The 22,585-nt window shown below is 38.6% G+C and overlaps 1 protein-coding gene across 3 annotated transcripts in view; it reads right to left on the reverse strand.

The window, feature by feature from the left end:
- LOC112943438 (bifunctional heparan sulfate N-deacetylase/N-sulfotransferase 4) overlaps positions 1-22,585 on the reverse strand; it is a 93,848-nt gene that overhangs the window by 28,090 nt on the left and 43,173 nt on the right. For all 3 annotated transcript variants that reach the window (XR_003248571.1, XM_026034591.1, XM_026034590.1), the window contains 3 exons: positions 17,743-17,897; positions 8,961-9,146; positions 7,063-7,191 (listed from right to left, as the gene is read on the reverse strand). Coding sequence is in view for 2 of the 3 variants with exons in the window: in XM_026034591.1 (XP_025890376.1) it covers positions 7,063-7,191; positions 8,961-9,146; positions 17,743-17,897 (470 nt within the window). In the remaining variant the exon portion in view is untranslated. The remainder of the gene's footprint in view (positions 1-7,062; positions 7,192-8,960; positions 9,147-17,742; positions 17,898-22,585) is intronic.

A 22,585-nucleotide genomic window follows, 5' to 3' on the forward strand; every position in this document is an offset into this window, starting at 1 on the left:
TAAAGCGCAAATGTATTTAAGTGGCCTTGAAAATTAAAAGCATCCCCTGACACTTGCAAAGAATTTGCCTATCTCTGCAATATGTGATCAYATTTTTTTCAGATTTAGAATAATGATGTACTTTACTACAGACTGGCTGTAGCTCCTTTTCATTTGAGTTAACTTTCAATCACAAGCCTGATCTCACTCTCCATAATTAAATTCCCACGAAAGAAACTAATCTGACCGAGATCCATGTGCCACCTTTCTTAGGCTTAAGCTTCTTCTCTGTTTAATTGAAGTAGGAAGAAGAGTTTAAAATTAGTGTTTAAATTTTCCCTTTTCTACTTTTTTTTAAACCTTACGTGCTACCAGTTGTGACTGAGTTTTTTTTGGCTTTCAAGACAAACCTTTCTGCACAAGGTATGAGTGTGTCTTGAGATGCACTGTCTGTAGCGATGAGGCTATCTGGAAAATGCAGTGGCCTATGCAAGTATTTCATGGAAAATGMAGTGAAAAGCTGGAGAACTTGCTTTGTAAGAGCAAGTAAAAAGAACAGCTGGCTCAAAATTCACRTGGGCAACAAAGTAAGAAGTAAAACAGGAGAAGACTTCTCATGAATGAAGTCACTGAATGCAATGAACTGCCTGGTGTTTGGGAATCTGTTGAGGAATATCTGACCTCCTTGGTTCAGGCTGCAGACAATCTGGATTTATTACACCCAGCCACACTCAGGACACGAACAGAAATGCTTGAGGTGGTGAGTTCAGGTACTTTCCACTTTGTATAAACTTTTCTGCTCTTAGCATTTAACTGAAGGTTGCATTGCTGTTTGCTGGAAACTTTGTCCTTGCACATAAAGCAGGTGTGCCCTTACTTTTGTTTTAAGGTTGATGTTGGCTCTCAGGAGAACTCCTGGCTGTGRCACTGAAACATGGCTAGAGCTCAGCAGAAAACAGAAGGGGCAGTAGATGCAGGCAGTGTTGGCCTTCATGTCTTCAGAACATGAGATATCAATGGCACCAGGCTGTGGCAAGTAAATCCAATTAACTGACTACTAAACCCTACAAATGGGTTTGGCTGCGTCTTCTCAAAACCTGGTATATTTGCTTTGCTGTTTGATTTGAGATATCTTTTGTRTTGTCTCTTGCTAGCTTAATAAAAAGCTTTTTGCTTTGAGAAATGACTCTCCTACTCTTGTTTGTAAGGGTTGATAAACTAATAAATATAGACTTAAATATTATCTTCMTTGTTAAACATTTATAATGGTTCTTTATTGTTTGTGAATTGGGGGAGTAAAGGCAGGCAAACTAGAAAACAGATTCTGGGAAGACCTTGAGGATACCGAGGATGTGATATATCTATATCTCTATCTATATATATCTCACAGTCTGTAAGAGTGTGCATTCCTCAGGAGAGTGAATGAAAACCAATGGTCAGGGAACATAGAGTGAACGCACTGATTTTTGAGCTTGACATGAATGTAGCGAATCCCTAGAAAAAATAAACCAAGGAAGTTCTTCAAATTGTTATTTTGTTGTTGAAGTATTTTCAAGAACTGTTTATTACAAAGACTTTTTTAGTTGAAGCATTTATAATAAAATAAATTTTAAAGTTTTATGTTTTTAAAGCAGAAAAAGTAAATTTGACCTGCCTATACTATGTTTCCATTCTGCCTCAAGCTCTTGYTTTTAATCATAATAGCAGGCGGTATATGTACCCATGATACTTAGATTATTCTGACAGGTGTATCACAGCTTTCATAGCAAAACTTCCAAAAGCAAGAAGGAATCTTATTGCAGATGGGTTGCAAGGTGAGTTAGCTTGTCTTCTCCCTGTACYAAGGATATCAAGGACCACAGAAGAGCATGTGAAGTCGGCTGCAGTTTGAAGGGAAGTGATAAAAAGACAAAAGCAGTATGGCCTTGTGCTAATGATATGAGAAAAGAGGAACAATTCCCCAAATACATCATGGCAATGGGTAGATATTCTAGAGGGAAATTAACTGAAGTAAATAAGAAGCGAAATAAAAAGAAATGCTGGCTGAAAGTCATTGAAATGAAAAATCACAGCTTAATTTTTTTTAAAAAGTGAAAGGAATTGTGCTTAAATAAGCTATTTTTTTCTGCTGAAGCAGCAGAAACTTAGGTTCTTGCTGAAAACTCCAGAATTATTTTTTCTCAAGGGATCAGATTCCTGCAATGCTGCACAGGGCCAAGTGATTTTCTGTCATGCTTATGTAACTATAACACTAAATTCAGATATTTAAGGCCATGATATTCCTCTAGTCTGATTTAAATATAAAAATAAAAAAACCCACAAGAACTTAGACTAAAATAAGTGTTACCTAATGGTTCTGAAACTCTCCTACTTCTGCTGGTGTGCTTGTTTTTGGAATCTGCTAATGCAGCCTGTAGGCTGCTGCTGCAGCCTGTACAACAATACACCCACACCAGGCTTTTGCTTCAACCTTCATGTCTGTAAGAGACAAAGCAAGAGGAAGACCAGCACTGCCAAAGCTTTCATATTCTGGGAAGAAAACTACCAGCCTGGTTAACTTTTTTTAATATTCAACTTCTGGCTTGAAGATATGGCTTGAGTACCTAGTATTTTAAGATCTAACTAGAATGAGTATAGAAATACTTGCTCTCCAGCATAGTGACAACAGTTTGATTCTTAGTATAGAAAAAATTATAGAAAATTAGAAAGATGCTAAGGCACTTGGTAAATTTTTTGTACTTTTTGACTGATAGTTTTAGTTGTCTGTCTTCCTTGGTGTCCTTCTGCTGATTGCAATGGTTAGGCTTTATTTCACACTGCTTTATTTTCACCACTGATATGGAAGTGCTGATGCTCTGCTCTTTAGTTCTGCTCTTATTGGGATAATGTGAATAAGTGACTTCTGAGACTGTCAAACTCCAAAGTAAGTAACATTGAACATAATAATGTAACTGTGATAGAAATGCTATATCTTATCTGGCCAGAGTGAAGAAAATATTTCTGTTGAATGTTTTACTGCTTTTTTTTGCAATAGACAGTAAAAGAAGACTCCAACAGTCAGTGTAACATCTAATCAATGTCAAACTCTATGTGCATATCCTATTTATAAGTAGATTGAAAGCTTCTTGTTAATATGTTAAGCCTTCAAAGAAATGTAGCCCTTTTGAAAGGAGCTAGATAACTTTTGAATTAGTTTCCCTGTTCAGCTTTGATTCAAACCTAATGTGTTCACTGTGACTTTTCCTATTAGCTTTGCTTTGAGGGCTGCACGTACAGAAGAGGTAACCCAAACTCAGTGCTCAAAGAGCCTTTAGCATTACCCAGGCCCTGGGAATGTCTGCTTGGGAATTCTTGCCACCCACATGAAAACTCAAAACTAGCTTGATTTGTCTGTCGGGCAGGAATTTATCCYTCCTCTGCATGCCTCTAAATCATCTCTGCCAGACATGAGTCATCCTTAGAGTTCATAAATTAGAGTGAAAATATATCTGTATGAACCACCAAGCACTTGGTAGGAGTTGTTTTTAAAAAGTAATAAGTGGTAAAAGTGAGGAAAAATAACTAGAGATTTGCACAAAACAGCACTGACCAGGGATGAACTCATCTAGAAAGCCCCTCTCAGGGCTCAACTTTGCTGGTGGTGGGAAAGTGTCCATGGCAGTGGAGGTGGTGGTCCCTGAAGCAATCACCTGCTGTGCCATGGATCCAGACCCTCTTTTTGCTCCTGTTTTCCAGAATCACCAGGATAGTGAAAAACTGAGTATAGCAGGACAAGTGATGAGTTGTGTTGGGAGATTTCTATCCAGGGGCTATTCTTGGACTCAATTTTTTCTTTTATTATACTTATATTTTAACACACACAATTTGTAGGTAACTTTAGTTGTCATGGTAGCCTGGCAGAGCTATGTTCAGTTTTCTTCAGCAAGCAGGAATAGTTTGTCCCCATCTTTGCACTGCAGGAGAGTGTGTTGGTACTGCAGGAGGGCTCCTTTTCCTTCTGCCATGTGCACAGCACTTGCCCCCATGGGCTGACACCAGTTCCCAGTAAGGAAGGCATGTATGCAATCCAGTAAACTCAACAGGAGCTACTCTACTTGAGCAAGTCTCTTCTGAGCAAGGCCATTGTTTTTACAGGGTGAAAGAAAATACGTATTTTCAAATGTCAGTGGTTATATGCCATACAAAAATAATCAATGAACAGACAGCTCCTTTCCAGTAAAACCTGAAATAGGATCACTGTGATTAGACATAAAACAGCCTACATCGAGGGGTGCTATGTGTTCTACTTAGGATTTTATTTTATGGAAATGGCTTCTATTCCTGAGTTGCACTAGGCATCTCATTCTATGTGACTCAACAAAAAATGGAATATTTTTATAATTATCATTTGGAAAAGCCTTTTCACTGCACATAGTTGCTATTTCTATAATCCTTTTGGAGAGCACACATTGCTTTATGCTGTACTGTTCTTTGAAAACTCTCAAAACTGCATAAATTGGTTTTCACATACTAGAAAAGTTCATTAATGAGCTCAAGTTTGTGAAAGACTTCTAGGCTATACACTGGGAAGCCTATTGTTGTCATTGCAATGCTGATGCCACTTTGGGTTAAACATTGCATTCCAAGCATATGTCTTCAACTGATCTTGCACTTGAGCAGGAGAATAGGCATGTACAGAGCTTTTTTTTTTTTTTCAGAAGATACTGTTGATCTAGGATCCACGCACCAGTTCCTACTTGTGTCCACCATAGGTAAGAGACCTCCCCGCTGCTCTGTGAGCTGTTAGCAGAGCAGAATTCCAAACTCAAAGATAAAAGTGGCYGGGGCTCTATGCACATGGGTGACTTCATTTCCTACATTTCTTACTTCTGAAATGAGGCTAGATGTCTCTTGCCAGTCAGCACACGTAGGGTGAGGTACCAACCTGACTTTAGGGATGGTAAGGTATTTTTAGTATATCTTTCTTCAACTTGCATATAATTAAGTTTTGTTTCTTCCTATCTGATTAAACACTATATTAGAACAAACTTTTACTTAATTGAGTTAGGGGAAAGTATGCCAGTATTTGTTGTGTGGCTCAGCTCAATAGAATACCAGTTTTAAGGAGGATAGATAGAAAATGGGGAGGGAAATGAAGCATTAGCAGTATAGATCCTAAACTTTTTTCAAACCTTACAATACAGTACATATTGCACTTTCAAGATATTGGAACACAGCTTGGTCAAAACCAGTACCTGTAGTGAGCATTAAACAAAACCTCCTCAATCCTTCTCACCTTTCCTGTTTCTAAAACATTTTTTTAGCTTTGTCAGGGACTTCACAGATCTGTAGCTAAATCCAGAACACCTTGCATGCCACTGCAGGTTGCCTTCATAGGGAGATTATCTCTGGTGCATCACCCCTGGAATGTCATCAGTACTTGGGTTTTCTGTGTTTGTGCTGCACGGTTAGCTGGCCAGGGTGCAACCATGGTGCTCAGCCCTCCACCTGCACTGATGCCTTCAGAACCAGGGGCTTTGCTKTTCCCCAAGGAAAGGCAGCACAAAGACCTGTGGGATATTTCCAATGCACAAAGTCCTTTTTACCATAGCACCAGCCTGCTTTTAGGAAGAGTATTTAGACACAATTATTTAAAACCTCTGAAGGTTATGATTTGTAATGGACTGAGCAACTGCAAAGCTATTTGCCATGCTCGAAAAAGAAAGATTAGAGGAAAAATATGTAGGGAAGATGAAGGGAAGTGTTATAAGTGTGCTGGAAACTTTGGGGATGCAAAATTAAGTAGATGTTACAGCCAAATTGACACAGGATTTTGAGCCTGTCTCTTAAAATGAAAGAACAATCTCTTGCATCTAGGAGAAACTTCAGATAAGTTAAAGATGTGTGGTAATAGTCAAAGTATGATGAAGGTAAGGATCAACTCCAACAGCATCTCAAGATAGAGAGGAGCCAAATTATGCTCAAGAAAAGTAGGAGAAGAAAAGCCCCTCTGCAAGACCTCAGGTAAAGAGAAGACAGAGTAGGGATTTTATTTTGTTGTTTTTAGCTTGTTGTCACACCTGGTATAGAGAAAAAAATCCTAACAGAGGTGTCCTATTTCTTTAAACAAACAAAATCTCTTTGGCTCACACACCAACCTGTTCCCCAGCCAAAACTTGCACACATAAGCATCTAATTATAGGACACCAAAACCTATATTTAGGTGTCTAAAAACAAGTGACCTGGATTTGAAAGCCGGTTCCAAAGGAAACTTCTTTAACTCTATAGAGAAGTCAATCAGTGCTGTAACTTAAAGCCACTGAAAATTAGGCCACCCTGCAGGACACAAGGCATTTATCTTGCCAGTAGTATGCCTTGTTTGGGAAAAGGAGGCAAAAGGGAGGACAATGGCAAAAATTAGTGTATATATTTTTCTCTCCTTTCTTATTGTCTCCTCTCTTTCCATCTCTGGTCTGCCATCTCAGACACTGTAGGTGTTTCTTGGTAAGAGAAATATGGCCTCAAACTAGCAGTTGCAGTTTTTCAACTTTTGCTCTTCAATTCTTAGCAAAACCCATCACACCTACCATATGTGCCCACAAATATGAATTTGACAGTRTGATGTCTTAGTATGGCACTGTTCAAACTTTCTTTTTCTTACAAAATCTAGTTTTAAGACCTTACAACGGGGAATCTTGGTTAGCCTGAAGKCCTGGACTTTCCATTAAGGTGTGACAGAAATATCTCTAGAACCAAGATTATAGAAGGAGCAAAAAGGACAAGTAAGATCATGCAGTTTGCTCTATGCTTATTGYTTTCTTTCAGTCTGGATTAGACAATTCAGTGATTTCCCGCCCTTACCAGTATTCAAAGACAGGCTAGGAAACAGTTTGAAAATGTAATGAATGCATTTTCTAGTATCTTGTCTTATGGGTAGGGTCTGAGGTCAGAAATTAGCAGATGTGATTTCTTCCTGAATTGCTGCATACCTCAGAGCAAGGGGTCCTGATTCTTTCCTAAGCAGGATTAAAGAAAACAAATCTCCTTTCCTCCCTCCTTTCTGTTGTTCAGTTTGTTCCAAGAATAGCAAAAGAGAATACATACAGGATTCAGGAGAACGGTGAGGAAGAGTTCACCTCCTTGGATACTTTTGTCCAGTTCCTGAGGACCCCCAGGGTATTCCTTGTAAAAAATTGTATGAGTGAAAAGGCCACAGGTCTGTCGAGGCAGCACCTGAGAACAAAGTAAGAGTGCCATTGTGACATGAACTGATTTCTGAAAACTTACATTCATCCTAATCCCTCCAGCAACTCAAAAAACCCGACCTCCAGCCCTTCCTCTAACTCTCTGTTCTGGTTTGTTTATGGACTCTCGTGCTTTCTCTGCTCTCCGTGTAAGCAAATGCAATTGTGCAGATGTGAAATTCCAGATGCCARCTGAAAAGCTGCAACGCAGATGTGTCCTAAGCTTTCATCCAGACTGGTTTATTCATCTCATACAGTAAGAATTAAAGGTTTGTTTTGTGGCTTTGGGAAGCGGGAAGAGAGAAGGAGGAGGGGGAAAAAAATCTAAACCTCTCTTTCTTTAGCAAGGTTAGTTTATTAAAAGATAAATAGTGCTTCTTGGCCATCTTCACTATCTCGGGCAATTAATCTTGTTGTTCTTGAGATACCGAACACAATTTGTATTCAAGGCTGCAGACCCTAAAAGAACTGTTGCTTCAAACCTCTTCTGTCCTGAAAATCAAACTTAACTCCTCGTTCCTGCTGTTGAAATACACACAGGCGCTGTCAGGATACTTGCAGGAGACTCACCCAAGGTCAGATCTGTGTCCCACCATAAATCAGGAGATTAGGTGCCAGAATTCCACAAGCTAGCACATCTGGGAAAATACACTTAACTAAAACATCTTGTTCTTAAATATATATTGGCTTTTTTCTAATTAAAGGGCACTGAAGCAGTAAGTAAGAAAACTATTAGGGCTTAGGGATACTGCCTAATAAATGTCTGAGTATAATTCACCTGGGGGAGACCCTTGGCTTCCCACCAATCACTGTTTTATTCTTTTTAAACTCAGTTTAATCAAGAATAATAAATTGTATTTGGCATACATCTTAATACTTGTGTAAATGTACTGCAGTCTAATACAATAGTAACTGGACTGTGTACTGTAACTTAGTAATTTTGATTAAGGCATATGGCTTTTGTCTTGTTGGGGGGATGAAAACATTGGTTTCATATGGATATGTAATATTCATCTGAGACTTTTGTATCTATCTCAAGACCTGGCTTCAAAAAATTTTTGAAGTATGTTATGCATAGCTTTTTTGTAATTGCCTTTCACCCATCTCTGTGGTCAGCTCCATTATTCATATGTGTGCTTTTTTCTTTTTTTTTCCTCTTCCTCTAAGCTGCAATATAGGACTGAAGTTCTCTGCTAAGAGAGCCCAAGATTTTGTGTGTTTCTCCGGTTGACTTGTAGATGAAATCTATATGCAAAGGAGGTTTATCTCATAACCAAATATACAGCCAAATATACAGGCTGAAACAGGCTCATGTCCAGTCCCTGGCTATGGGAGTTTCAGAAGTGTGTCTCAGAAACAAAACTTGGCCTGGGAGAAGTGTCATATTTGCTAGAGGAGATTASTTACACCCACTGGAAAGATGAACAGGTGTATTTCTAATCCTTTTATGCATAAAGATGAACCTGACCTTGAAATATAGGTCTTAGGTAGTTTAATGAATTTTAAAATATGCATTTATAACTAAGTTGATAGTTGATTAGACTAGAAGTACATTGAGTTTGAGCTCTACATTTGCAGTTGCCAAAGTCTTTGATATTTTTTTTTGGCTGCAAAACAAATATGCTCTTTTGGCATCCTTACAAACCCTCCATCACAGAATTTTAATGATCGCTCTAAAACTTGAAGCGTTTGGTTAAAAATAGCCTCCTTCTGAGTCACTTAAAGTAATATTGCTATGAAGCATGAAGTGCAGTGTACCATGATGCCATTGTGGATGAAGCCCCGTCTGTACCGTGCGGGCTTCAGGTGCGGGTACTCTTCCGTGCTGGTCACGCGGATGTCCCACACCTTCTTCCAGGCCTCGTAGAGCTGCATGTGGACCGGGTAGACTCCCGAGTGGTGCGGAGCCACCGCGTACCCCATGTCTGTCGGTATCCCGTGATCCTGCAGCACAGCAAAGGGAGCAATGGATTTAGAAGAAAAAGAACATGGAATCATTTAAAGGGCTTTTATTCCTTCTACGGACCCCCGGGTTTGAGAAGATGTTGTCCTTGRACAGTCTTGTTTCTATTTGTATGTAACGCATGCTAAACGTTAGAGATGAGGGAAGCTGAGGTTATGACTTGATAACCTGCAGAGTGRTAAATATTCCTCTTGGATTATATTGTGGTGGTGGTGTTCCATTGAGTAGTTTTATCTACCATTCACTACATATTGTGTAATCTAAAAAGCTATTTTTTAAGTTTTCAAACAGCATTAGAGCAGTAAGCAGAAAAATGTTGCTCTGAGATCTGTGGTTTATCTTTTCATTRTGAAACTAAGAGCAGAATTCCTTTCTGCTCATTTCTTCTCCATAGCTTCCAAAGCTAGTTGTGTTTTCCCACAGCATGAGGATAGTAAGAAAAATGGACTCTGACAGACCTGTTTTCCATTTAATAAATATGTCTTTAGTTCATCTTCTGTGATGAAATATGTATACTCATGTACAAAATCTGTACATTATCTTAAAAAATCTTCTGRTTGAACAATGATGTGGTTATCTGTAGACAGAAGGAATTAAGAAAAAAGCTTAAATGTGAGTTTGCTGATCTCCTATGCATGTTCCTTTTATTCCTAAAGCTTTCCTGTCATTATTCTGTTTCTAATCTCTCTGGTTTCTGTTTAATGTGGGTTGTATGAAAACCTCATCTGATGATGAGCTCCAATAACCACATCTCTAGAAAAAAATACTGAGAGTGCAAATTATTTGAAGCACCAACTATACATGAGAAAATAAGGTAATTAGCTTCATTTGTCTAAGTAAATAGTCAAAATGTATCCCTTTTTTTTGCCAGCTATAGACAGCAAAATAACAGCTGTATTCTGCTTTTCCTCCTTTTTGCTGGGATTTACTTCCTGCAGGCATCGCAAGGGCCTCTCTGAACTCTGCCACCACATCTGTTTTCAGTGTCAATATGGTTTTGCTGAATCCCTTCCTCTATTACGGGTACAGACAGAATTGGGTTTATTCCCTGTATCATGTTATGCCCAATGATTGATTGGTGCTTGGGGCACAAGTTGGGCTGGGGCTTCTTCCAAATATTCCTGACTAGCAAAGCCCTTGTGGTGATCGGGCCAGGTTCCTTGGCTGAAGCCCTTAACCTTTGAAAGCATCACCTCATTTTCTCTGCCTTACAGCTCCCTTACAACACTTGCTTCTGCCAAAAGAGCTGCTGATGCTTGGAACACATTAGCCATTTTCTGTTCATATATAATTGATATTCAGAGGGAAATGGCTAAAATGCGAGCTTGTAATTTTTGTCCTTCCTGCCCACATTATCTAATAACTGTTGATTACTTTAATTCTGGGAGCAGCAGGTTCTGCCGGGCATCTTCAAGCACTTAACTTTGCATAGACAATTTTTTTCATTGACAAGAATAAGTTAAACCTATGGGGAGCAATTGTTCTTATATCACATAATGCAGCTGCTTAAAATTATCTGTTTCTTATTAGTAAAGACCTTGGATTCCTGGCTGATCTTGAAAAGGAGAAAGCCAAACCCACTCCTGTGAAAATTTACTGAGTACAAATGCTTTTTCTGCTTATTAATGTTGTCACCTACCTGAAAGGCATGAGTCTTTTAGGGGTGAAATTATGAAGAGCTAGGTAAAAAGAGATGTCAAATCATTCTTTGCTCTAACTTTTCTGTGAGCATGTACAGAAGAAAAAAAATACATGAAAGGACTTGTGAAATACTTGGACTTTTACTAATAGGGGAGAAGCATCTGACTTCGAATAATACTCTGAGCAGGCTGTGATGCTCACASTGCTCAATGTGTTGTAATACTTTGCATGTATAGACATTCATCAAATGCAGTATAAAGTAAGTGTCTTGAGACCTGGCTAATGAACATTGCYCTGAGTGATGTGTCCAGAAGGAGGCATGAGGTGAACACACGCGAAATCCCATTTTTCTGCTGTTATTTGCTGCTGGTATTGCCATAGCAGCAGAATGGTGAAATGGTAATCTACCATTCACAAATGAAAAAAGGCAATGTTTGGTATGTTCGCAATAAAGTCTAATTAGCTTCTGAATACCAAGTGCTTGCTACATAGTTCCTTGCCTAAATACAGATCAATTGCTCACATACCCAACATAATTTTTTAGGAAGAAACAGCAACTACATATAATCAGATTTTCTTTGGCCAGTTTCATGTTCAATTTACTGGAGTAAATTAAATATCATATGACCTCTTTTAACAATTTCTGTTGCTCTGGGTTTTTTCCTCTTACATTTTCTTGGAATTTAATATAGAATTGGGAACCAATGTACTAAAGGAGGAGCATATGTCTTAGTTCAAGATGACTTACTGCAAACTGTTAGACAACATAGGAGATTCCTGGGTGAATTATGTTCTATATATTCTAACAGACAACCTATTACAAAATTCCACTAAGTTATTTTTACATTTGAACCTTTTGTTGATATTTTCATTTCAAAATATGTTTAAAAACAAGTTTTGGGCATGTGTGTGCATACATAAAACTTCTGGAATCTTATGGTGCCAAGAGCATTGTTCTCTTGCACTCCAGCTGGGATCCTAGAGCTATTAATGCTGGGCAGGTTAATATTGCTTTCCTATTTCACTTGTACATTATTCCAATTCTAATTTAAATGGCCATGTAAGCTGAAGCTGTACTAAGGTCTGGGCTGGACATTGCTCAGTAATGCCTTTAATTGGACATTAAAAGAGAATTGCTGTTGCAGCCTGAGACAGGAGGATGACTAAAACAGTTCTTGTGGGTTTTCATCAGAAATGACTATATACTATCCATGACTGCCTTTAAAATATAAGGAAGAAGTATATTTAGTAGTTGAAAAGAATAGACTGATTTATGGACTTAAAGTATTAATAAGTAAAACTTAAAATCAAGTAGGTAATGATTGAGAAACAGAAAGTTCTATATTAATATTTCACTATCAAAGATGAAAACAGTATAAAAACTGCTATAAAAAGAATTAGCATTATCCATTATTAGAGTAAGAAATACAAAACTAGCTAAAACACTAGTGTGTGAGTACTTATTAAAAATAAAACTGGACTTATGTGAAGCTTTGGAAATTGTCTAGAAGTCCTCCCTGTTCATTCACAAGAGTTCACCTCTCTATCTTGGCGCCTGGCTGTTTTGCTGGAAGTCCAGGGCAGCAGAAGAGAAATGCAGCTGTGCTGTTCTTCCCTCTCCCTGCTCCAGAAGCTGCTGTGTCTTTATTCTTTCCTGGTAGGCTCAGTTTTGTGAGAAGATATTTCTTTGCATTCATAGAGATAACATGAATATTTTGGAGGTATAAAAAGTAAAGGCTTGGAAGATGATACCAATAGCCAGTGATTAATCTGTAGAAAGCTTTCCAAGAACAGTTCCACAGCCTCAGAAGAAAATGGAGATCATTTTGTAGGATCTACCTTTCTCTCTTGTACTGATATTTTAACAACTTATAAGTTAGCAAAGGGGATGAATACTTGCTTCTAATTTGCAAACTGCATGGTGCTGCTGTCCCAGCTCCTAGGTGGGAGCCTGGTGTCCACASGCAGAGCCCATGAGAGCCAGAGTGTGTTTCTAAAGCAAATTGCTCCAGGCATCCCTATACTTTCACTTGCATGTACCATTACTGAAGTGCTGCAAGGCAGAGGCCATCTGAGGAAGCTGCTTCTCTCTCACTTATCAGCTTTGTTCAGCAAGCGAAGACTTGCTTGGAACTCCTGACCTCTTTTGACCTTCCTGTTTGAACAGAAGTGAACCTTGAGACAAACTTATTGGCCATGAGTCGGCGTGTGCAATGTGTATAAATTCTGCATTTACAGAAAATATCTCTGCAAAGGTATGACAACTGTGCAGAGTAAGCAGTGCTTTCCAGTAGCAGGCGTGTTCTCATTCCTGCTGCAGTTTTATTGTGAGCAGATGTTGGAAATTTGAATAAAAACTGGAGTGTTTGGAAACTGGGTATTTATATTAGCAGGATGTTATCTGACAGACAAACACAGTTTTTATTCRAACCAAATATTACATATCCTTCTGAAAACAACAGAAGGAAGAAGATTAAACAAAAATGAAATACAACTGTGTTATAACAGAACCGATGTTCTGGATTTTTAAAGTTCACTTATTTGTCTCATAGAAGCATCTAGTATTGGCTATTATCACAGAATGATAAATGATGCAGCCTTTTATTTAGTAAACTTGGTTTCTTCAATAGGTCTTTTCACATAGTCAAATTGCAGGAATCTCCTTGATGTTAAGATTCAACTAAATGAAAAAGTTAACCCTGCAGCTGCAGATAAGCTTGCTGAACTTCTTGACTTTGCTGCACAGAAGTTGATAGAGATGTCACTTTGTAGTATTAAAGAATTACATAAGCTTTGCATACTTCCAGTGCTAGGATATATTTCTAATACTGCTGCAGATGAGTGAGATTTCCTGTAAGAGATTATATTTTATTCTGTCTAATATACTTTGTAAAATTTCCTTTATTAGATAAATGAATTTTCTTGCTCAATGGTGTCCAAAAACTGTTGTGTTCTAAACTTTACAGACACTTTGTTAGAGGTATAAGTTGCTGGGCAGCGTTTTGGGGAATGTATTTGAGACTTATTTAATTTCTTAAGTTTAAAAACTACCTAGACAAGACAGTTCAATAAATGGAGCTGGTGATTGTCAGGAGATAGGGTTTGCATAACATAAAGCTAATGTTTCAAATTAAATGGAAGGGAATGATGATTTTGAGTGACTGCAGCTGTCATAAATTATCTACAGGTGATGGCATAGCAGAGCACTACCTGTAAGAGTACAGAGATGAAYGTGAAGCTTATATGGAATGAAACAACATGTCACACAAACTGATTTGTTCCATGGGCTTGTCACAAGGTTAAGCCCCATGTTCTCCTGAGGTGGACAGAAAGCACTAGTGAAGAGGAAATATTTARGAAGAACCTTAAAAGTTAGGTGGAGTAAGCCTCATCCTGTCTGTGCAGTAGAATATTGTTCTCCTGTGTACACAGAGCACTTACAGATCTCCTTTAGTGGCWGTCTCTAATGGGCATCTCCTTCCGAATGTTAACTATGAATATTAGTAATGGGACAAATTAGACTTGTTTTTTCATTGTATGTGGACACTGCATTTGATATATGGTCACTGGTGTTTGGTTTTGGTATTTAATTGGTTTATTAAAAAGCTCATGGTTTCTCTGTGGTCTGAGTGGTTGGAAATTTTTAGGTGCAAGAAGTACTAATGTGACTCTAGCTGCCTTACAGGAAATGGAAAACTGAACTTTACTAGACAGGGAGTTAGAATCRATTGGTTTTGTAAATGTGTTTTTCCTCCTGCTTTTCAGATCATAGCTGCCCTTTTTACTGGCAATGGTAACTTTTGCCCTATCTCTACTGTACTTTGTGCATGTGTGCTAACAAATGAGCACAGAAGATAAACTACTGAGCAAGTAAATTAAGGAGCCAAGAGTAATAAGCTTTGGGTAGAATATATTCTACTTGTGTAAGTGCCTTTGAAGTGAGTGCTTGGCAGGCCATTGGGCAGCAAGGGCTGTAGAAATAAGCTGCTGAGAGCAGTATCCTTCAGATATGTGGGGATGAGGATTTGCTTAGGCAAACCTTCCCACTACATCTGGAGCAGCGGGGGAACAAGARGTGTGAACCATGCCAGGAAACACTTCTCTTGCCAACCAGACTACGCATGGCCGAAATGATAAACAACTTAGAGCCACATTCAAAAAGAAAATTAAAAAAAAAATGAAGTGTTCTTATTAAAGGCTGTCTCCTTATTCATGAGCAGCTCACATCTAAGGTAATCTTTTAGAGATTGTTGAATTAACTGAGTCCCAGGTCTGCAGAGGCGTGCAGCTATCTGCTCTGAATTCAAGGCAATTAGATCTATACTTAGGAGTCAGTTGCACATATACAAAATAGTGCAGACTTGTAATGGATTTATACCTATATTTTGATACTTCTGTTTGAGATGGGCTGCAGTCTTAACCCTCCATTTGATAGTCATATCAATACAAAACAGAATGGGTATTTCAAACCAGTACCTGGTTGTAGGCACCTTGTATTTCTTGCCTGTATTCACCAGACAGTACATCTAAGTTCCTACAGGCAGATGATTATACATACAGTAAAAACACAAGTGCCAATAAAAATCATGCTTACATATGTTTGTAGCTTCATGCTAATTATCTATGAAATCTCTTATGTTGCTAATGTATTAACTGGTGTTATTGAGCTAGATTTAATCCCTAGTAGTCAGCAGAATGTTTTTACTAGGATTTTTTTCTGAAATGAGCAATTTTGCTTCTGAGCCTGACATTTGCTTGAATGGAGAACTTTCTGTTCTTTGTGTTTTCAACTTGGCCTGTAAAGTCTTGGTTTCCTCGTGTGCTGAAGGAGAGGGTAGTGAACAGCACTTCTTTCTTTTTTCAAAAAAGCTAAAGCTAATGCCAGGACTAGCAGCAGGCTTCAATGAGAAATTTTGCTTGCTGGTGGTCTTGCTGTATACCTTCAGGTATAATGATTTCCCCCTCTCGTCTTGAGACCATTACCCTCCTATTCATACTTTTTGTGTCAGTTAATGCTCTATTTCCCTGATTATAATACTCAATCATGTAAAGGAAATCTGCTTGATGTCACACATTTATTATTCTGGTTGTCTAAGTTAAATTTAGATCCATACTGTGATGTAAAAATACTGAAAAGGGATTTTCTTTGACAGAGTAATAAAATGTGGATATGGAGCAGGGATTTACCTTCCCCCGAAGACCTCATGTAGGGAGGAGAGAGCAGGGGAGGAGCACACAAGAGTACTCTAAAGTTATGGCTGGGACCTCGCTGTTTAAGTATCAGGAAGGTTGTCATAGCGGGAAGATAAATTTCTCCCCCAGAGAAGTTTTCATGGGAAACCTTTGGAAAAGAAGTGTTCTCATAAGTAAATTGTACAGCTAGCACGGATTCAAGGTTGGGAGGTCAGTACAACCCCTGTCCAAATGTTAGCAGGAAATAAAGCTATAATAACATCAGCCTTCCACTGACATTCTCTCCTTATTTATAGGCACCCTACAGAGTCCATCATTCAGTGGGGGTGATTATAGAGAGATGGCTTTATCTTGCTATATGTGAAACTGCAAACAGGTTCTATTATAAGCCCCATTTTGGGGCTACCTTACAGCTTTTCTCCTAGAGGTGGTTTTATCTAAGAGATGTCAGGATTGCTGAAAATACTATGATGACTTTCCACACAGGCTTAAAGATGAACAAGCTTTTTAGAGTTGGAGATTATTTTAAAATTACTTTGGTGTTTAAGATCTCAGCTATACTGAATGCTCATTTGGGTCTATTGGGCCTTTCTTTGAGGCAGCTTACCCAGTTATTCACAAGTCAAGAATAGACCATGGCAGGAATAAAGTAAAGCTGCTGGTAAAACAGTGGAACTGTGGAAGAGGAAAAAATTATCTAAAATGCCTCTGTACTAATAAGTTACCAAATAGGAACCTTGGAAGGCAGCAAGCCTATAAAGAAATGTAAACAGTTAAGCTGATTTCATTTGCTTTAGAGTTTGTTGAGAAAGTGTTCATAAACAAGAGAATAAATTCCTCGGCTGCTTGTTCAGTCATCTGCCTCTGGCAGTTCCTGGGAGGACCTGGTGGAGAGAGGGGAGAACCTCATATTTCCCAACTATGACCTGCCTAGTTTTGCATTCCTTGAGCAGCAAAGTCGTGCCATGACACTCTCCTCTCCAGAGTGACATTGGTTGCTTCATATTTCTGTGCTTCACCATAGACCCCATAGTGTGTTTTTCAAACAGCATTTTTAGACTTCCTATTTCTTTGTGCTAACTAAATACAATTACTCTGGGCTTGAAATGTCTTTCAGATTTCTTTAGAGTGCAGGTATGCTGAGCTCTGAGGATAGATCTTGTAAATTAACAATACAGAAAGCAAAAATCAAACATCAATAAATATCAGCTAGGTTAGCTATTAGGTCTTAAAGCATTGTGAAATCCAGAAGCTTTGTTTCTCATTTACCTCATTAGGTCCAAGAGTTTTCTTACAAAATCTACGCAGCACTAATGTTTGATTCAGACATTCTCTATCGCTTACAAAGATGTTTGAACTGAACTTTGGGACGCTGATAACCTTCCTATCATTTTCTGAGAGCTCAAAATGTCTGCTGATGCCTTCAGACTTCATTACTTCTCATCCCTATGCTTTTGCAATAGAAGAATGTAGAGTAAGGAAGTAATGAGACGAGTCTTTCTGTCTGGGAAGTCTGTGTCAGTGAAAAAGGCTGTGACAAAACYCAGCCCAAGTTCAGAAGTGTCCCAAAAAGCCCTTTTGGGCCTCAACTTCCACTCTTGGCTTCTCACTTGTTTGATACCTGTATAAATAATAAAGATATATAAAAATAGTCTGGAAAGCAGAGAGATACAAAAAAGCATCCTTATGAACCTTTGTGTCCTTATGAGCCTTTTGGATAGCATACAACTTGTGGCAACTTACCAGTGCGAACTCTTTGTTGAGGATCATCTGCTCCACCAGGGATGACTCATTATGGAAGAGGTGAGGCTGCATGTGACTCCACATATGGGGAAACCACCAAAACTCATCAACTGACTTCAACAACAAATCATCACCCTTGTCTTCCTCTTCTGTGCCTGCAAGAGCAAAAAAAAAAAAAAAAAAAAAAAAAAAATTAAAGATAAGTTAAAAAGAGGCTGCCACAAAACCTGATGTCCTTCGCTTCATTCTTTCTCACCGCTGAAGACACACCCTAGCACATGGCAAAAGAAGTGACATTGTGAATGGTGGATGCCTCTCTGTTCCTGGTATGGTATTAATAGCCAGTAATTCTAGTAAGGCTGAGACTGCAAGGTCTGTCTGCTGTTTCCAGATATATTCGGAGGCTGAGGCTGCTCACAAAAGCRGAGGCCAAATGGACTTGTACCCACCTGGTTTGGTATGTTGTGATCCTGCACAGCACTAGCTGGTCAGGGTGGCAGCACAGAAACCTCCGTGCTCAGACTCTTACCAAAACCAGCATTCACTTGCAGCCACATTAGCTGCTTTGAGTTGAAATCTGTTAATTTCTGCTAAAGTACAAAGAAAGTTTGCAGTACTTTCTAAGTTTATCTGCAGGGGGAAAAAAAAGCAACTTTAAGGGTATAGGATTTTCAAGAGTGTTTTCTATGGTTCAATATTCCATTTGCCAAGTATAGTCTTTAAGTGGAAGGAATAAATACCTCTGTTAGTGAGGAGTATTTGCTTCAGGCAGAAGCAAGCAAGAAGTGGTTATAACAGCAAAAATCCATCTGAGAAATGATACAAGACTGCTTCCAACATCTGCAGACATATGTTTCTAGTACTTTTTTTAAATAGGAAAGGCAAAGTTAACATTTCAATAACTTCATCCTCAAATTACTGAACAACATTGAGTTTATTGGCAGCGCTCCTTGTTTCTTCATCATTTCAAGTACTTTTATTCAGCTTGAGTTGAAGAAATGTTTGTCAAAAACTGTCTGTTGATGCAAACACAGATAACTTTTTTTTATGAGCCTTTCAGTGTTTTGCAAAGCTCCATGGAAGAAAATGCTCTGTGGACATCACTCTTTACTTCCCTAGCATGAAGGAGGAACATGTAGATGTGGCTGTTCATATGCACTTCAGCTCTTTGTTTTTCCTTTCTGCAGTGTTGTGAAGAACACTACTGCACAGTGAGAGCATTACCTTGAAACTTCCTCCTAGCTCCAGCAAATCAATTGACTCTGTTCCTCTCCACAAGTTGGAAGAGCATGCAGTTGCCTCCAATATTGGGAATACCTCTGGGAAAATAGCACAGGCTCATTTGTTAGGTATTTTGTTGTTGAGAAGAAGTGATGATAGTTCTTTTGCATAATGGAGAAGAGATTTTCCTGAATCACTCTGGTGTCTGGTGAATGGCCATTCTCTTGTTTATTGGGGTACGAGGTGCATGTGCACCCATGCAGGCACGTGTATGTGCAAGAGAAACGTGATCAGAGAGGAGAGAAGCTTGATGTGAGCTTTCAAAATAGGACAAGAGGGAAAGGAGTGAGAATATGGGAAGTCAGTGAGGATCCCATTTGGTAGCCCTTAGGTAGAAAACTAAAAAGAGATGAAAAAAAGAAGAGGCTATTTGAGACTTACATGGAACTATGACCATTTGAGGTGAGATTTAGTTGAGGGAATAATTCAGTGTCTTATTAATGTTTGAAGTAGAATATGATTGTGTCTATCAAAAATATATTAATCATTTTTCTGCTAATATCTTTGTACCTTTAGGTAAAACTCATCGGACTGAACTTCTTCATTTTTAGTATAACGAAGATTAACACAAAGCACTTCCTGGTTTAGRAAAAAAAAGAGCTCATAATGGTAGAGCCACAGCAGAAATGCTTGAGGTTTCAAATTTGTCATTATTGTTGCTTTTAAGGATAACTTTCTTTACAAAATTCTTAACAGAAATTCATTCTGGTTCTATAAATTTTGAAATAAACATACTTTAAAAACTGGGAAATTTTTAATAGATCATTTGATAAATGTCCATGTCTTGGAAATATTCTTTTACTTAAACCCTTATTCAGAATACTGGAGACAAACTAAGGAATTTAAGTTTTTATTTCTTGAGCAGTCAGTATTATCTATGTGACTTTTCGTGTTCATTTTAATATGAGATCTGAAAATGTAATAGACACAATTGAAGATGAGCTTATATCTGCTGTGACATGCTGTGTGCATTTTGCACAGGGAGATAATTATTTAAAGATTGCTTATGCATAATCAATAAACTCTCTAAAGCCAGAACCATAACTTAGATATCTTTCAAGCTCAAAACTGAAACTAATTCTGAAGCTTATTATCCATAATCTTAGGACTTTTAATTGCACATTCTGAGAATATCTTACGTAGACCCATCGTAAGCAAATACAAAGTAAATGCTGATGCTAATAGCTACTTAGTCCAGTTTTTGCTAATAGCCTTACATTTACAGTGTATAGTATAACAGTGCTATAAAAAGGAATGGTGTTGGCATTAAGAAGGAGTAGTGAGACTGACAGACCCCTATTATAATTGCATGTAGACATACCAACAGAAATTGGTAYTTTTATTATGGGAGTCAGCAAAATCTTTTGATGAAAATATCTGTTTAATCTGCCAAGACATTCCCCTAGTGAACTCCCCTCCTGTAGTTTGAAAATGATCCAAGTTTTGGAAAGGAGAGCAAAACTGCATTAACAAAGTCGATAAGGCACAGCAGTTTCAGAGTGCTAATAAAGTATGTTGAATATCTGATATTAAAAGCCTCTCTGAGTAAAGAAGCCATATTTACAGTAATTAAAGAATACCTTTCCGCATGTTATTTATAATGAGTTGAAGTGTATAYTGCATGGAGAATACTCTGAAAGGTTTCCACTAAGCTAATGTGACAAAACACTCCCACCAACCTGTAAATGAAGTGCTTGCTTAAAAAGCCTGATGCATCACTGAGTGCAGACTCCAGCAGGTCCCTTAATGGAGGCAATGACATGCTCCAGCTCATTAAGTAGTTTGGTGCTATATTTATAAGCTTTGGGAGCCACGTGCACATTTTCCTGTTTCCTTTCTCTGCAGCAGTTGCAAATCTGAATTTGGTCAGTCATATCAAGTGGGTGAGGAAACCTGTAGGCTGGATAGGAATTGACTTTGCCACTGAGAAAAGTGGGTAGCATGTGGGGGCTGTTGGGGTTGATGAAGAGGAGTTGGGGGAGGTCGGATTTTGCAGGAAGCTGTTTGTTTTGTGCCAGTCACTATTCTAAATTATAGAGCTTATAATCATCTCTTTCCACGCCTCCTTTCCTCTTGGAATCATATTTCTGAGGTGAACATTGAAATGACTGATGCCAGCTCTACTGTGCATGGCCACAGTGAAGCAGCATCCTACTGCTGGCGTGACTCAGAGCCTTGGGCTGTTTTTGTTTGTTTTGCTATATTACATATATGTCCAATTAATCTCCCCAAGAAATAACTACACAGGCAGGTCAAGATGAAGTGTGCAGAATACTGAAGGTCTTTCTCCTGAGTTGCTCTCTAATCACAGATCTGCCACTGGCTTGTTAAATGGCTTCAGGCAAGTAATTCCTTCTCTCTGTACCTCATTCTTCTCAGACTCTACAGCCTACATCTTTAGTCTTTAAGGTTTTCTGGGCAGCAGCTGTTTCAAGTTATGTGCTTGCTCAAGGGGCAAATGACCTGGACTTAAATAGTGGTGCTTAAGAGCAACAGTGATAGACAGAAAGAATTTTGGTTGTTTTTTCTGTGCTTGTCCTTCAAATGTTTTTTTCTCTTTCAGGGATCTTATGTTCTCCCCTAACTAGTGGCGAAATGGTGAAGTGAAAGGTGGGTAAGGTCACCTGCTTGGAGATCCAGGACTGGCAAATGAGAAGTGACACAATACTATACCTAYACTGAGAGATGAAAAAACTTATTTTGCCTGCTTTTCCTTATCTACTTTGCTGCCCAGTGCAGAAGTATCACTCCTATAGTTCTCCTCTCAGATTTTTGCTGCTTTAATGATTCCTCATCCCCCTCAAAGAAGCTCCTTGGCTCGCTACATTGGTGCCCTTCAAGCAGCAGGTCCAGTGTGGAGGTTGAGCAGGCTGGAGGTGAGATTCCTGGAGGTGGTTTTAAGGGGTGAGGAGGAGGCAATGTTTGGGAAAGTAAAGGACAGCAGACATCTCTGCAGTAAGTTTCTAAATAGGCACTAGCCGTCAGGCAGCAGCAGACAGAAGCAGAAGAGGAGATGTAGCAGAAATGTTAGGGAGAAGGGGAGGAAAGAGAAAATTAAAGGGTGATTCATTGTGCTGGGAAGAAATGATGTAAAGAGAGAGGAGAGCATGCAGGAGATGTACAAGTACCTGATACTCCAGAAAAACTGTGTGTGTGTATTGCTTATTATTGTGTGCAGTACCTCAGGAGCATGATTTTAACATTCGTTTCATTGAAATTTCTTTTCATCCTGTTTTCCATTTTTCTTGGTGTAAGAATTCAGTTATAAATTGCATAATTCTCTTTATCACTCCCCCAACTCATAGACCACTGTCACAGGTTATCTTTATAATAATCTTGTGCATCCTCTTCAAATACTTCTGCCTGTTTAGAGGTAGTGACAGATTTTTCAGTTTTATATTTCATTATACRTATGGTATTGGCAAAATTTTACTTTTTCTGTGCTGTCCTGCATTTGCCAAACCACAAAGTTCCTAGGAAATAATTTGCTTTGTTCACATCTCTAAGATCTACCACTACTATATATCTTTCAGAAAAGCACCATTCTGCATATGACCTCATT

The sequence above is a fragment of the Nothoprocta perdicaria genome, unplaced genomic scaffold, assembly GCF_003342845.1.
Source record: "Nothoprocta perdicaria isolate Ctin4 unplaced genomic scaffold, notPer1 scaffold_149, whole genome shotgun sequence".
Classification (NCBI taxonomy): domain Eukaryota; kingdom Metazoa; phylum Chordata; class Aves; order Tinamiformes; family Tinamidae; genus Nothoprocta; species Nothoprocta perdicaria.